A 17,583-nucleotide genomic window follows, 5' to 3' on the forward strand; every position below is an offset into this window, starting at 1 on the left:
TTATACATGATAGTAGAATGTATTTTGACATATTATACATATATGGAGTATACTTTCTCATTCTTCTGGTTATATGTAATGTAGAATCACATTGGTGTGTCATTATATATGCACATAGGATAGTAACATCTGATTCATTCTACTGTCTTTCCTATTTCCATCCTCCCTTCCTTCCCTTCATCTAATCTGAGTACTTCTATTCTTCCTTCCCCTCCCCTTATCATTCATGTAAGAGTCAGAATAAGTGATGCTAGGGGTAGATATATGCCTCTTTTAACAAAATTTACTATTAAGCTAATTCACCTATTACCAAATAAGAGTGATAGCTTACACTTAAAAAAAGTTTTACTTTATGAATCACTATAATTAATAAAACATGTAAAAAGGGATTTCATTCATAAAAATTCTGTTTACAGTTTTTAAGAAAAGATAACTTGAAAAAATACTTCAATCATGTACTTATTATAGATTGTTATTAGTGAGTACATGTGTGCGGATATGTGTGTTTCTTTCTGGAAGATCATAATTGTACCCTGTGTATGTGATTGACACACAGATATATATATGTGCACATACGTGAATATTTGTACATATGCACACACATATACACATCTGCCTCTGTATAGTTCACCCTCATGTATATAAATATACATACATATCTCTTTGTACAAGTACCAATAGATATGTGCACAAGTGTACATTTGTGTGTGTGTGTGTGTGTGTGTGTGTGTGTGTGTGTATAAAGACTCTGCACTTCCTGTTAGTCTCTGAGAAGGGAATATTCAGGATTGTTGAAAATGCTGTGGTGCTGCCATTCACCCTTCCTCCTGGCACTGTGTTCCTCTTTTCCACGACTTTCCAGAAGTTAGGCTACAGTTCTAATTGGTCGCTGCAACAGCTACTTTATTAGCTTCCTCATCTTCATTTCCCACCCTGACTTACTCAGGCACCATTGCCAAAGGAATTCATTCAAATCCAGATTTCCCTGGCCTCCTGCCTGGTGTGTGTGCTCCTCATCATTTTGTCAAATACCCCCAGATTCTTCCACTTACAATCTCAGGCCCTTGATCTCTCTGCCTGTGTTGGCAACCCCTCCTGGGGATAGCCTTCAGGGTTCTGTGGAGGCAGTTCCCTTGTCCAGCCTGCCCACACTCTGCTTTCTCACCTCCTAATGCTTGCTGTCTTCCTTCCTCTCCTTGACCCCGCAGCGCTGATCTGTATCCTGTGACAAGGCCTCTGCCTGTCACTACCTCTCCCACAGCATCTTTTCCCATAGTAGGTTTTCAGAGGCATTTCAGCCCATGCAGTAGTAGCTGAGTGATAGGCCAAGCCCAGGCACCTTCCCTGCCCCTCTGCCCTGCCCCCCTGCCCTGCCCCCAGCAGCTCACTGTGGCTCCTTTGCCACTCCTGATGGAGCTGTTTCCCTCCTCCCAGCTCCATCACAGGTCTCCTCCCCTCCGCTGTCTGCACCCCCAGCAGCATCAGCCACTCTGAAGGCCAGTGGCTTTCAAAGGCAGCATCCATCTCTGACAAATGGAGGGGAGCTGTTTATACATCCCTAATCTTTTGAATGATTATTTTAGAGCCCATAAACAGCACCTTCCTGGCTTCTCATGAACCCTCCCCGCCCCCCGCCCCCAAAAAAAACCCAAAGAGAAAACTTATGCTTCTCACTCACAGTCCTCTTCTTGTATCAGTGTGTTGCTGGATTTCTGCTTCAATGACAGAGAAATGGCTGGCTCCCATATCTTGTTTGTCTTTGAACTTCAAATTTGGATAACTCATATACTTACCTCTTGGTAAGAGTCCCCAGTTCTAACACTTGGCATTGAAAAAAAAACCTTTCTGCAACCTAATCTGAAATTGTTTTCAGCAGTTATAAATCTGTAACCACTTAGAAGAGTTCAGTCATTGTGACAGAAAAATCCAGTGCAAAGTGGCTTATACCAGAGAGAAGTCATCAGCCACCTTAGGCAGGGCTGATTCTGAAACTCAGACTATGTCATTGACACATTTTCCCTTCTTTTCTCCACTCTCTCATCTGTGGATCTGCTGCATTCTCAGACTGGTCTCCTCATGGTGGCAAGATAGCTGCCTCCCAGGCTCACACCCAATCCAGCGGGAAAGGGTGTCTTCCTGGCATTACTGAGCAAGTCCTCAGGTCTCCTCTTACTGGGTGGAATTGACTAATGCTTTCATGCCCAAACCCGTTTCAGGGATCAGGAAGTGAAATATGACATTTTGCTTAGCTTTGAACTTAAAGAAGAGAAGGAATGACTCTCCTCAAGTGCAATTAGGCTGGTATTTCCAGAACCTAAGGAAGTGGACACTGGGTAGTAACAAAGGGAAATGTCCTCTGGAGGGACCAACAGTTCTCTGACACTTAGAAGCAGGGACTCACTTGGCACTTCTTTCATGACCCTCTTCATAGCCTAGCACAATTATGGATCTATTGTAAGTAGAATTTTGCAAAATACATGTTTGCAAGAGCGAATGAGTGAATAAGTACTTTGAAAATTGTACCAAAATTTTTTAGAAGGCTGTTTTTTTAATGTTCTCTGTCTAAATGTTTCCATTCATGATTGCTACAGTACCAGATAAAACATGGAGTGTTTAATCTTTAAGCGTGTAGAACACAAGAGTGATCATTCTTTCCCATATTTTGCTTTTCTTGAAAGGACGCTTATTTTAAAATGCAACAGCTACAGACATGCTCGGTGGTGGGGAGGAGCTATAGAAGAATTCATCCAGAAACACGGCACCAACTTTCTCAAAGATCACCGATTTGGGTCATATGCTGCTGTCCAGGACAACATTTTAGCTAAATGGTAAGATATTTTTGCTCCTGGGCTTTCAAGGTATTCACAGCATCTAATCTTATAGTGATCTAAATTCACATGGAGTCAAGTTTCTAAACTCCCTCAGTTCTGATCCATATCCTATGTCAAGGCCTCTAAACTGTAAACAGAAATTATAAATTGTATTCTACAAAATTCTTTTTTGCTAAGGCCCTTGTAGGACTACCTGATCATAGGTTAGCTTCCCTGTTTTGAAGTTTTTTCAGTGTAGCTAACTAGCATTAGATTTATAAGTAAGTCATTAACCATAATTTAGGAAAAAGCATTTACTTAACAGAGATTTCTTTTTAATAAAGTCATGGTCACTCTACTTTCTATTCATGGATTGGATTCCGGTCAGTTTTTAGGTTTCTTAGGAAAACCATGTGGGTGTTCGACAGGATAATTAACCAAACCCGTATGATAATGAAGCTCAATTAATCTGTTGCTCTTTAAGCAGAGAGGAGTCCGGTCAATTGGGTGTATCTATTCATTGCCCTTCCAGTTGCAGGGGCGGGTTTTGAACTCAGGGGCACTCGGCCACCAAACCACATCCCCAACCCTGTTTTGTATTTTATTTAGAGAAAGGGTCCCATTGAGTTCCTTAGCACCTCTTTTTTGCTGAGGCTAACTTTGAACTCAACGATCATCCTGCCTCAGCACACCAAGCCACTGGGATTATAGGCATGCGCCACCACACCTGGCTAAGAGTGTTGTATTTTTACTCCTCATTTCCCATTTACACAAAATAAGCTGGTGGTGAGGTAGAGAATCTAGGCAGTGCATCTTGTTTTACTTTATCATATTGTCTTGTTGTGTAATGCCAAAAATGGGACAAAAACTTGTCTTTCAGGTATGTTAATGCCAAAGGATATTTTGAAGATGTGGCAAATGCAATGGAAGAGGCGAAAGAAGAAATTTTTATCACAGATTGGTGGTTAGTATTTTTCCATGAGAAGGAGGTTTCTATGTTTAGAAATACACAAGACCATAAATGCTATTCAAGAATTGCATATTTTGAAAATCAGTAGTACCCACAGATGGTTTGGCCACAGTCTCAACTAATTAATTAATATCCTCCAATGAAAGGTCTTTTAAAAAATTTTGACCTTCAGATATAAGCTTAAAATATTTAGCATGAATAATTTTGTTTTTGTCTTTCCATTTGGAAGCAGTTGCCCAAATAATCATTTTAGCAAAGATTATATGCAAATAATCAGTGCAATGCAAATATGGTTGCAGAGGTAATGGGAACCAGTTTTCTTCACTTACCTTGGCGTATCTGTCACCAGGTCCATGTTTCTTCTGGATTGTTCCTTTGTGTTGAAATCATTCTGTTTACTCTGGTAGTGTTGGACTGTCCTCTGTAATGACTCAGCCTGGCCAGCTCTTCTGGAGGTTTAATCAGATCTCCACTTTCTGACCCTCTTTAAAAATGTCCATGAAAGGGATAATCTTATTAAAGCCACTAGAAGTCTCATATCGAAAACTCACTAGAACTTGGGAAATTTTACTCTTGGAGTTGGTATAGGCTTTGTAGTCTTGACTTCAATTACAAATACCAGTTTCCCTGGACCGTTAAAACCCATCACAGGTGCCCACGTTGGCTCCCATGGAAATGAAAATCTCTAGAATATGTTTTCCTTTTAAGAACTTAGTTGCCTGAAATGGCCCTCAGTTATCTCTAGACTATTTCCTTCCAAATGGTACCTTAGATAAGAAGTGTGAACATGTCATCACAATTTATTTCCTTTCAATTCTAGATTTTGGGAACAGGAAAGTAATAGGAATGTGAGCCATTTACAATATTTTACTACAGTTATGTGAAAATCTGTAATCCTAGGGCCTGCTTTCCCAGACTTGGCACTATTAACATTTTGGCTACATAATTCTTTGTTGTGGGGCCATCCTATGCATAGTAGGATGTTTAGCAGCATCCCTGCCTTCTACCTACTAAATGCCAGTAGCAAGCTCCCAGTTGTGACAACCAAGATGTCTTGAGACATTGCCAAATGTCTCCTAGTTGAGGCAGGAGGGGGTGTGCATGGGGTTGGGAATGTTCTCTTGGTTGAGACTCGTCTATCTAGAGTCAATGGATAAGGCAGTGATGGTCATTATGCCCTTGTCTGCAGAGGAGCCTAACCCTCGTTTTTATGTCCTTGGTAAATTTTGTCTTTTCAATGATCAGAAGAGTTTCACACAAGTTTTCTTTGGTTGGCTATTTCCTAAACACTTACAGAATACATTCAAGTTTAATGTAGTACTATAGTCTTTTAAAAAATATTTTATAGAGTTTGGCAAGGATGAGAGGGTGAAAATAATTTTTCCATTAAACTCATATTTTCATGCTTTATGCAAAAAGCAATATTTTTTCTGAATGTTCTCAACACTAAAATATAGATACTCATTTAAACATCTAAAGAGATGGGACACCGACTGCTTTCTCTTTCAGCAAGAGAATGAATCGGGGAGTTATTTCTTTTTCATACCTGTACTAGGGTAACATCTTATTACAACATACCCTTTGAAATAAAACCTGCACAGTAACTTACTTCATAAAATGTGAAGAAAATTCTTGCTATTGTCAGTCATTATTCCAAAGAGTATGCAATAGTATTTCACTGGGGTCGTAATTTATATCAGCAACATCTTTTCACGGTGGACATGGTGACTTTTGGATATTTGTTAAACTTTTTTGAAAATCTGTGTTCAAATCTTTTTCTTCTACTTCTTCTTTTTTCTTTGTTTTTCTATAGTACTGAGAATCAAAGCCAGGTTGTTTTTCCTTTCTAAAGTTAGTTTGCTTGTCTTCTTAGCCAGTAGAAGGAGAATTTTGTGTGTGTGTGTGTGTGTTAAAAAATTGTTTTGGGCTTTGGTGTTTTTAGATTATCTCATTATCAGTATTCATATTTTTTCTTTTCACCTTTTTATTGGCATATTACAGTTGCACATGATGGGATTTGTTTTTACATGTTTGTACATGTACACGATATAACAATATAATTTAGCCAGTGTTGCCCCCAGCACGTCCCCGCTTCCTCCCCTCTTCCTGTCCCGTAGTCCCTTTCCTCTACTGATCTCCCTTTGATTTTCATGAGATCCCCACTCCCTCACCTTTCTTTCCCTTTTTCCTCTGTAGCTTTCACATATGAGAGAAAACATATGACCCTTGACCTTCTGAGTTTGGCTTATTTCACTTCACATAATGATCTCAAGTTTATCCACTTTCCTGCAAATGACATAATTTTATTTCTTTATGACCAAATAAAATTCCATCGGGTCTGTATGCCACATTCTCTTTATCCATTCATCTATTGATAGAAACGTAGGCTGGTTCCATAGTTTGGCTATTGTAAATTGTGCTGCTATAAACATGGACATGCATGTATCACTACAGTATGATGACTTTTAATTCTTTAGGTCAAATACCAAGGAGTGGTGTAGCTGGGACATATGATTGTTCCATGTCTCGTCTTTTGAGGAATCTCCATACTGATGTCCATAGTGGTTGTACTAACTTACAGTCCCGTGAACGGTGTAAATGTTCCCTTTTCTCCACATCCTCAGTAGGAGGTCTTTACATTCTAGTTAAAGTAGTTGTTCTATTTCATTCTGGACTCCATGGTTTCTGATGCGAATTTTTTGTCATTTGAATTGTTATTTACCTCTAAATAATGTGTAATTTTTCTTGTGCTTTCAATTTTTTCCCCATTATTTTTAGTTTTCAGTAGTTTGGTTATATTATTTGGGTTTATCCTTTTGGGGGGAACTCTGAGCTTCTTGAATCTGTAGTTGTATGTCTTTAGCCACATTTGAGAAATTCTTACCATTGTTTCTTGAGACTCCGCCCCCCCTTGGTAATTTTCTCTTCTTCTGTTTCCAGTGACACAAAAATTGCTTTTTTGGTAATGTCTCACGGTTGTGGATCTCTGTTCCTTTTTTTCCCCAATCTTTTCTCTCTTGTTCAGATTAGATTATTTATTTTTAGCTATCTTCAGGTTTACTGCTTCATTCCTCTGTTATCTCCATTCTGGTACTGAGCCTATCCAATGAGGTTTGCTTTTTTTTTTTTTTTCATGTTTTTGTGGAAATTGTATTTTTCATTTTGAAAGTTTCTATTTGGTTCAGTTTATATCTTCAATTTCTTTGATGAAACTTTCTTCCTTTCTCTTCGTTTTAAGAGTGCTCAACCTTACTTATTGCAGTATTTTTATAATACCTGAGAAGGGATTAAACTAGATAATACCAACCTCCATGTCATTTTCCTGTTGACATCTGTTGGTTATTTTTTCCATGATAGTTGAGAATTTTCTGGTTCTTTGTGTGCCCAATACTTTTATTATATTTTAGAAAAGTTTAATATTATAAGACAATGAGCTTTTAAATTTTATAGGCAGTGTGGTAATTTCTATTTTAGTAAGTGGTTGACTCATTTTGATTTAGGCAGAAAATTCTAACCAAACTTCCATGGGTATGGGTTTTTTTTTTTTAAATCTAAATTTATATATATATATATATATATGACAGAAGAATACATTTTGATTCATTGTACACAATCGCAGTACAACTTTGTATTTCTCTGATTGTACAGGATGTAGCATTGCACCATATGTGCAGTCATACATGAACCTAGGATAATGATGTCCATCTCATTCCACCATCTTTTCTGCCCCCACACCCCCTACCCTTCTCTCCTTCCCCTTTTCCCAATCAAAGTTCCTCCATTTTTTCCCCATACCCTCCTCCATTATGGATCAGCATCCACTTATCAGAGAGAACATTTGGCCTTTGGGTTTTGGGGGATTGGCTTGCTTTGCTTAGCATGATATTCTCCATTTCCATCCATTTACCTGCAAATGCCATAATTTTATTTTCTTTTATTGCTGAGTAATATTCCACTGTGTGTGTGTGTGTGTGTATATATATATATATATATATATATCATAGTTTCTTTATCTATTTATCTATTGAAGGGAATCTAGGTTGGCACAGTTTAACTACTATGAATTGAGCTACTATAAACATTGCCGTAGCTGTGTTATCAGCTATAGTATGCTGATTTTAAGTCCTTTGGGTATAGACGAAGGAGTGGGATAGCTGGGTCAAATGGTGGTTCCATTCCAAGTTTTCTAAGGAATTTCCATAGTGCTTTCCAGATTGCTTGCACCACCAGCAATGTCTGGGGAGGGGTGTGTGTGGTTTTATGTCAGTTTTATTTTTAAAACTTTTACAGTGCTGTTTAGGTATTTCCATATTTGTGCCCCCTAGTCTGAGTGTTGATCTGTTTCTTAGTTTGGTTCTCAAATTCCAGTATGCTGTTTTAGAATTAAATCCATGCACATGGACAATTTGTGACTGAGCCAGAGGATTATAAACAACTTTATGGGATTGCTTTCCTGAGCCTCTCCTTCTCCAGGATCTCTCAACTACTTTCTAGTTCACAACCTCCCTTTTTAGTGCTCTCACTGGAAAGGTGAGTTTTTATTTACCCTGTTCTGCCACATGATTTTTGTGATAGCTCCCCTGTGCAGAGCCACACCTTGAGAACTTACATGACCCTCTTGGGATCATTGCTCTTCCAACTGGAAAGAAAAGCTCCACACAGAGAGTTTTTGTGCCTGTGGGCTCTCTCTTTTCTCTCTTTCTTTTCTTTCCTTTACTTTCTTTCTTCTTCGCAGTACCAGGGATTGAACCCAGAGGTACTCTAAGCTATATTCCCAGTCCTTTATATTTTTGTTTTGAGATAGGACCTTGCAAAGTTGCCTTAGGTAGGTCTTAAACTTGCAATCCTATTGCCTCAGCTTCTGAGTAACTAGGATTGTAGGCATGTACCACCACACCCAGCTGCCTGTGGGCTCTCTGCTACAATTCCTGAGGCTGCAAAAAAACCATTTCTTTCTTGTCAAACCTGAACTAGAGGACTTCCGAGTTCTCTCTGTGTCAATCCCATTTCCAGATTTTCCTCCAGACCAAGGAAACCAAAGGAAAAAAATAGTAAATGTATCACTGGTTACATGGTACTTCAAATTCTGTTTTTCTTTTTTAATATTAAGTCCTTCAATTCATGAACACTACATAGTTCTCCATTTATTTAGATTTAATATAATTTTTCTCAGCACTATTTTGTACTTTTCTATGTAGAGGTCTTATGTATATTTTGTTAAATTTGTCACTAAGTACTTCATATTTTTTGGTGTTATTGTAAATGGCATGAAAATTCATTTTCAATTATTCACTGAGCATAAAGAACTAGAAATTCAACTGATTTTGGGGTATTAACTTTCTATGTAAATTCACTTATTACTGCTAGCAAACTTTTTGTAGATTCCTTAGCATTTTTCTCCATACATGACCATGTGACCTACAAATCAAGATAATTAGCCTCTTGCCTTTTAAATTCATATGTCTTGTGTTTTATTCTCCTGCCTTATTGCATTGGCTAAAATCACCAATAGAATGTTGACTAGAAATGGAAAGGTGGATCTCCATACCTTGTTCCCAGTGTTAGGAGAAAAACATTAAGTCTTTTATAATTGTGTTATATATATATATGAATGAATAAAAAAATTTTAAAAAGCTTTTCATTTTATATATATATATATATATATATATATATATATATATTTAAACAATTATTTTGTTTATTTATTTTTATGTAGTGTGAGAATCGAACTCAGTAACTCACACATGTGAGGCAAGTGCTCTATTGCTGAGCCACAATCCCAGTCCCGAGATATATATTTTTTATAATGGCCCTTTACTGAACAAGTTCATTTCTATTTATAATTTGTAAAGAGTTTTCATTGGGAATGAAATTAAACTTTGTCAGATTTTTTTTCTACAAAATTTATTGAAGCTGTCTTGTGTTTTTAGGATAACCCCATTGGTTCTAAGATACTATCATTTTTATAAGATGCTGAATTTTTGGTAAAGATTTTCATTGTTATGGTCCTATTTAATGCTGGCCCTTTTAAATGATTTACTATTGTCTCCTACTTTATTTTCTGAAAGAGTTTGGGTACGATTGACATTTCTTCCTTAATTATTTGATAAAATTTACCTATAGTTTTCCCTTGTGATAAAGTTTTAAAGTATGGATTTAATTTTTTAAAGATAAAGGATTAATTTGAATTTCTTTTTGATACCATTATAGAATTTTTTTCAAGGAATTTGTGCATTGTATCTAAATTATCATAAATACTGGCATAAATTTATTTATACTATTCTTATTAAGCATTTAATATTGTAGTGGTTTCTCATCCTCATTTATTTCATATTGCTAATTTATGCTTCTTCCTTTTAAGAAAATTTGCTAAAAGTTTACCAATTTAAGTGATATTTCTTTTTTCTTTTTAATTTTATTTTTTAGTTGTAGCTGGACCCAACACTTTGATTTTATTTACTTATTTTTATGTGGTGCTGAGGATCAAACCCAGGGTCTTGCACAATTCTAGGTGAGCACTCTACCACTGAGCCACAACCCCAGCCCCAATTTCAGTGATATTTCAAAGATAGCTTTTCATTTTATCAAATTTACTGTTTCTCAGTTTTATATTTCATCAGTCTTCACTTTTACCCTTATTATATTCTTCCTTCTTTTCACTTTGACTGTAACTTGTTCTGTCTTCTTAAGCTCTAGAGAATCACTGATTTTAATCCTTTTGTTTACTCGTATAAGCATCGAAAGCCATAAAACCTTCCAAGTAGTACTTTCACTTAAAGGCACATTTTTAAAAAATATATTTTTAGTTGTAGATGGACACAAAACCTTCATTTCATTTACTTTTATGTGGTGCTGAGAATCAAACCCAGTGCCTCCCATGTGCTAGGCAAGCTCTCTACCATGGAGCTACAATCCCAGTGCCTGAAAGTCATATTTTAACATCTCTGAAATCAGGGTGCATTCTACACTATGTACCATCTTATAGTTGAAATTGTCATCATTTTTATTTCTTGGTGGTACATATAGTAATGATGTATGTTACAGTCATTGGTGTCCAAGGGTCAGTGAAATGACATATTATGCTATTCTTTTGACTTGCATAGTAAAATATGTATGGTCCTAATAAAACCTGGTAAATTATAGCTGCTTTCTCCCTGCCATGTGGCCATTATTTGCACTTTGTTTATAGTCTGAATATTTGTCTTATATCTTTTTATGCATTATCCTCAAAACTGAGAGTTTCTTGGGAGCTATCTTAAGATTCTTCAAACTATCTAGTAGAATACTCTGCATTCTGGGTACACAATGCTTATGGGATAAGTAATGTAAATACTAATACTTATATAAGTAATACTTATAGAGTATACCGTTGAAAGTGGTCCCCAACCGAAATTCTCTGAATTCATAATAAGTGTGTATCTCAAAAACTTTGACAGGATGTATATGGTATTGGATATCTCCAGTAAATGAATATCTCCAAAGAGTAAACTAGCAGTGCACTTTTCTACTTAAAACAGGACTCTCTTAAATTCTTTGATCTTTTCCTATCAGTGGCCGTGTGTCATTTATTTGTTTATTTGGACATAAACTACTTTTGAGCTTATTTCCTACTCTTTATGCTATATGCCTGCCTCTCTCTCTCTTTTTTTTTTTAGGCTATCCAATGTGTTTCCTTTAGAAGCTTTAACTTTTTTTTTTTTTTTCCAATTCAATGAAATAGAGTAGAAAATGATTTCTTTTCCTCTTTTTGGCTCCCGTCAACCCTGTTGTTTCGGTGTGCTTAGGGAACCCCCTGGCAGGACAGTGTCCAGTCTAGAATTCTAGGAGGCTGTACTCTGCACTGTCCACTCACTCCTCCAGGCCTAGCATTCCAGAGAAGAGCTCTTTGATTGTTTGTTTTTCATCTTTGTAAGAGAGTGACATTGAATATAGATTTAGTTCACACTGACTTTAAAGCCTACCCCAGGGGATAGAATGACTGCTATATTCTGAGCTGCCTTGTGGTACCACTAAGGGAGAGGAGCCCACAGACCCACCCTCGAACTGGGAGAATTTCACAGATCGGCACACCTTCCTCCTTCCATGCTCAGACAGCCTCTGGATGCTGCTGCTGGCAGAGGAAGTCAGTGTGCATGTGTATCAGGCTGCTCTTGGCTTGAGGTAACCGAATGCTCAGTTAAAGACGGTTTCAACACTGAGGGTTTATTCCTCTTATTTAAAGAGAAATCTAAAGTTGAGCAATCCGAGGGCTAAAGGAGGGTTCCGATCTTCCCATTAGAATTTCAGTATGGTTGCACCACTGTGAGCACTTGCCTCCATATAAAGCCCATCCTAAAACTGGAGGCGGGGGGGGGGGGCAGGACTTTCTCTGTGTATGCACATGCCTGCATGTCTCAAAAAAAAAAAAAAAAAAGAGGAAAAGCATTCTCATTAACCCCAGGCACCTACTCATGTATATCTCATCATCCAGGATCATGTCACAGCATGCTGTAGCTACACAGGAATCTGAGAAAGGTAGTATTTAGGATGTTCAGATACTGTAGTGGGATGCAGGTGCTGACAGCAAGGAGGCGGGAGAGTGGAGAATGACTGCAGGGTGAGCATTCGGCAGGATCTGCATGTATATAAGTGTATGTGTGTGTGTGTGAGAGAGAGAGAGAAATGGACATAGAGTTGTGGGGTTTTTTGTTTGTTTGTTTGTTTTGGGAGGGATAGGTACAAACTGGAGTTTGAACCCAGGGCTTTGCACAAGCTAAGCATAGATCCTACCATTGAGCTACATCCTCAGTGATTGATATATGGTTTCTATTTCCTATGACGTTGCTCATGGACCCACCACAGTAGAATATGGTGACAGCATCTGGTCTAAAACTGCCTTTGATTTTTATGACATGATCAAAACTTTACATTTTGTTTTAGTGACTTGAAATCTTGGTTTTATGATTTCAGGTTGAGTCCAGAAATCTTCCTGAAACGCCCAGTGGTGGAAGGAAATCGTTGGAGGTTGGACTGCATTCTTAAACGAAAAGCAGTATGTATTTTCTTAACAAATATAACTGATATAATAACTGATATAATTTTTAAAATGTGTGTTGCCTCTGAATTCTCTTATCTTTTTCAAAGCCCTTCCTGTATATTTACAACTTTTTACTGTAGAGTTCAACCTAAAACAGGTTTCTATTTTTCAGTTCATTTGGTTCTGTTTTTTAAATTACTTGTGAGTGTATAAATATTTTAACCTAATTCATAGCCCAGATTATACCAGAAGTTCTAATTTATGTTGGTTAGTTATGACCAGTTAATTTAATAGGTCAAAAATTGTAATAAAACTTCATCGGTGAATAATTGATGATGAAATGAAACCCAGCCTTTATTTAGTTCATTATCTGTCATTAAGCAGAAGACAAAGTAATTTGGAGAACGTTTCAGTCAGATGGGGCCAAGCTGGTATAGAGGAGGATAGTAAAAATCAATGGGATTTTGTTTCCAATTTGGGCTCAGTTCACAGTAATAATATGAAACATTTCCTGTAGATTCTGTGTGAGCCATGAGGATATCTTTTTGTTATACAAAGTGAATAATTGGAGCAGTGAAAGCTCAATCAATCATGACTGCATTCATGTTGCTAATGAATTCTGTTTGTGTAGTGGACCTTCCAAATTAAATTAAAATGATCTGGGTTTGTTACCAATCATGTTCAAATTAGTGAGTGCTCACCTTGTCACTCCTGTTTGGAACTGTCTTAATCTTTTTTTTTTTTTTTTCCCCTATCATTGAACATTCTAGTGGATTTTGGATGCTGAGTAACTAAGGGATAGCGTTTCTGTTTCTCACAGGCTCCACTGGTTTCCTCCTATCTTCTAAACGAACCCTTTCCCCCACTCATTCTCCCCCTGTCATCTCCGCATGCCTTTATATCAGACCTTCCACCGATGTCCACAGACAGTCAAACTTCGCTGCTGATGCTGAGGGAAATACAAGTTGATCAGCTCTTTTCAGACACATATTCTACTAAAACACCTTTTTGATGAACAGATTTGTTCCTCACACAAAATTGGAAATTCAGATCCTGATGATCATTATTCACATGTTCTTTTAAAAAATCAGTGACGGAGGGTCTCCTATGAGCCAGGTACCCCAGGAATCAATAGGCAGGGTGTCTCAGTGAATGGGATTCTGGCCCTGCCCATGGAAGTCTTACTGAAGGAATCAGGTCCTGGGCTCAGACCTAGCCTTACCAGATTTCTTTCTACCTACTGAATGGGCTGTGACTTTCCCCATATTTTTCTCTGTGTTTCCCATTTCCCCTCAAGATTCCATTTAGTCAAACTTCCTAGTCATGCCTTGCTATCTTCACTCATACCGTGAAGTCCTCTCCTCAGAGTGTTTACCCAGTACTTCACTGTTTTAGGTTTCTGTCAAAACATATTTGATGAATGCCTACTATGTGCTGAGACTTGGATAATCATACTGAGATGTATTTAAATAAAAGCCACAATTCCTGAGCTGAGGGAGCTTAAAAAGCAACACATGTATCAATTGAGTACAGAGACAGTGTCCAAATTCAAAGGCAGGAGGAAGAGCATTGGGTAGGTCTGGCTGGGGAGCCCCCCAACAATATGAATAATGGACAGCATTTAGGATGGGCCAACAGTGTTGAAAAAGAAAGAAGAAATTACTAAGTGCAGTAAATGTTGAGGGAACAGGAATTAGAGAGGCTGTCAGTCACAGTGAGGTGACAAGGCTGTGACGCCTTAGTGTTAGCATAGGCAGGATGGGCTGCAACCAAAGTGCCTGTTTGCAGCTAGGATGTGGGGCTCTGGGAGCCAAGCCAGTGGTTTGGACTTTGTGGTAAATAGTAAGGATGTTCTGTGGGGGAAGTGCAGGGTCAAAGTGTGGGGGGTTGGTCTTATCCAAATGGTGTGCAGGAAAAGTGAGAAAAAATGGGGAGAACTCAAATTCTGAAAGCTTAACTCTGTTTTGCAACGCTGGGGATCAAATCAAGGGCCTCTAAGTAAGTGCTGTACCACTAAGCTACATCCCAACCCTAAAAAGCTAAATTTTAGATTCTCTTGAGTGTGGGGTGTCTATAGGAAGCCTAAGTAAACTTGAGAAAGCCTGAGGAGGACTCAGGACCATCCTGCAGGCCTGTCCCTTACTCCCTGTTAACTGGCAAGTATTTTCTTCTGCCTTCAACGTACCTGCCCTGGTTGTCTTTATGTCACTGGTGTGGCTTCTCTTTGCTTTTATTGCCCATGAACCCTGATGAGGGCCCTGGTGGCTACCATGACCAAGTAAGAATTATTGTTTGATAATGGAGCTTTGTTTCCTGTTCATCTACTTTCTGAAGTTTGCAATTTTTAAATTATGGAAAATGATTTTTAAATTTCCTAAGGAAATAGTAATACTATTAAAAATTAATGTCTCAATGGTACATTTAGTGGGTGTTCTTCCTTAATCTCGAACATACAGTATATCTTCTTTGGTCATAAATTTTTAAACACTCATATCATTCCAATTTGACATTTCATATGCATATAAACAGTGCTTTTGCATAACTAATTTAGATTCTGAAAGCCACATACTAGTCTTGCAGTGTATAAGATTGAAACATAATATTTACATTAATGGGTCCCAGAGGTCCACAAGGTTGATTAAAATGAGTGTTTTTTTTTTATATCTTGTTTTGGAGGACTTTTTTTCTTCTCTCTCTCTCTCTCTCTCTCTCTCTCTCTCTTTTGGAAAGGAATTTAGAAAGCATGTCTGCCTTATAGCAACATTTAGATATCTCTTATAATGGCTGTTTCTTATGGGAAAGTATAATATTTTGTTGTTCCAGTTATAGCCAAGTTGATATTTTCCTGTTTCTTTAGCTTCCTGCTATGCAGTATCACCATTTTCAATGGGGAAAGCCAATGTCGACAGGCAGAGTGTTCACAGCTTTAAGAAAGCAGCATCCCAGGGGTTCCACAGTTCCTCATTCATGGGCACTAAGAGATAATACATTGTGTCATAGTTATGGTGACCACGTGCCTGTACCCTAATAGTATGTTTCAACCTTAGAAATAAGTGATATTCCTTATGAGGACTACAACGTGGAATCTTCAAGTGCAGTAACCTGGAGAGGCACAGAAGAAGGTTTTTGGTTTTTAGGCTGAATTTGTCTGCAGGTTTCTTTCTTCTCTCAGAACACAAGGCACATGATGGAGCTGTAGCCATTGATCAGTAAGAGGGAAGGATGTCTGTGTTTGAGAAATCACACAAATAATCACATCTCTGTAAAAAACCAGTGGACTTTTACCAAGTTGTAGACCAGGATAGCTTGTATGGAAGGGGAGAAGGAATCTTTCACCTTCAGGACCATGTTTCTAACAAAATTGGTTAAAACAAAACAAAAAAAGCACATGAGCAGTTGTGCTGTTATATTTCAGTGCTTCTTGCTTTTAAATGGTGAGAATGCGATTGCTGCTTATTCTTTGCTTTTCATTTTCCTAATATATTGCATCCCTGGGGAAGTCCTTGGCAAATGATAAAATCAGTGATTATCCTGTGGTTCAGAGTATGGAAGGTAAACTATTTTCAGACATTGAGTGAATTGGGCTTCATTTAGAAAATATTTGAACCATACTATTTTGAATAATCAGGAAAAAAAAGTTGATCAAGAAACAAAGTCTGTTTGATTTCCACCATAAATGTTAAAAAATTTATTTTCACTGTTTTTACAAGTATTTTGTATATCTCACTACAGCTTTTCAAAATTCCTACTGTTGATCATGTTGTGTCTGCTGTACTTGATGAGATACTCATTAGAAAAGAGGACAGAGCTTTCATCTTTTGAGACTTACGTTTCGTGGGGTTTATTCTCTGGGACCTTCGGGTTGAATTGGTTAGTTCAGTGGCAACAGGAAATGTGGCATTGCAGAAGAAATATCCCTCTCCCTACTTCCCCTATTGGTATTTGGCTTCCTCTTCTCTGAGCAAAAAGCAATTTCCTCTAGGGCCACTCAAAGGCATTAGTAAGAGGCGGGTGTTTGAAAGTGTACATTTTTAAATTACAGAATTAATGTCAGTTCTTTTTGTCCATTTGCCTTTTGATTTGCAGAATTATTTCTCACATGTTTTATCAGCCCATACTATCACAACAAAGCAAATACCTTTGTTGCCAAGGAACTGTTTTCCTCTGTTCTTCATAGAGTTCAATAGTGTTGAAATACCATGACCAAAAGAAGAGGAAATTACTGCTTTATTGTCACAGAAATCTTTTCAGTAGTGAGCTATTTATTGTGGCTATAGGTGGAAGTAAATTATTGTAAACCATATTTAAAATGATCCTTTTATATTTAATTACTTCCTTGTTAGCCATTTGTATTTATGATAAAAAGACTTAAAAGTCTCTACCCTATTTCCTTTAGAGTTAATTTATTTAAATGAGAAAAGCAATAATGTAGAAGAAAATGTCAGGTATTAATAAATGGAAGGTAATAATGTAATCCATTAGTGTTAACATCTCTGTTATTTAAAAAATCCATTAGTTATGCAGGTAAATGGAAAACTGCAGGATTCAGGCCAAGTTCCTAATTTGCAACTACTGCCCTGCATGAGTAATAATGTCTTCAGTCTAAGAAATAGAACTTCATCCATTTAAAACAAATGAACCATGATGAAAGATGTCAGGTGTAAGAGTCTATAATTTAGGTTGAAATTTGGGGTTTTAAGCTTTATATTCTGTTTTTCATTGGGAAAATCTCTTTCCCTTTTTATTTTGGTAACCATTATTCAGGGCTGAATTCTGAAATACTCAAA

The 17,583-nt window shown here is 37.5% G+C and overlaps 1 protein-coding gene across 2 annotated transcripts in view; it reads left to right on the forward strand.

Moving 5' to 3' along the window:
* The window catches only part of Pld1 (phospholipase D1), a 117,355-nt gene that overhangs the window by 16,925 nt on the left and 82,847 nt on the right, over positions 1 to 17,583 (forward strand). For both annotated transcript variants that reach the window (XM_076866955.2, XM_076866957.2), the window contains exons 9-11: positions 2,679 to 2,828; positions 3,691 to 3,774; positions 12,730 to 12,811. In XM_076866955.2, the coding sequence (XP_076723070.2) occupies positions 2,679 to 2,828; positions 3,691 to 3,774; positions 12,730 to 12,811 (316 nt within the window). The remainder of the gene's footprint in view (positions 1 to 2,678; positions 2,829 to 3,690; positions 3,775 to 12,729; positions 12,812 to 17,583) is intronic.

This window comes from Callospermophilus lateralis, chromosome 10, assembly GCF_048772815.1.
Source record: "Callospermophilus lateralis isolate mCalLat2 chromosome 10, mCalLat2.hap1, whole genome shotgun sequence".
Lineage (NCBI taxonomy): Eukaryota > Metazoa > Chordata > Mammalia > Rodentia > Sciuridae > Callospermophilus > Callospermophilus lateralis.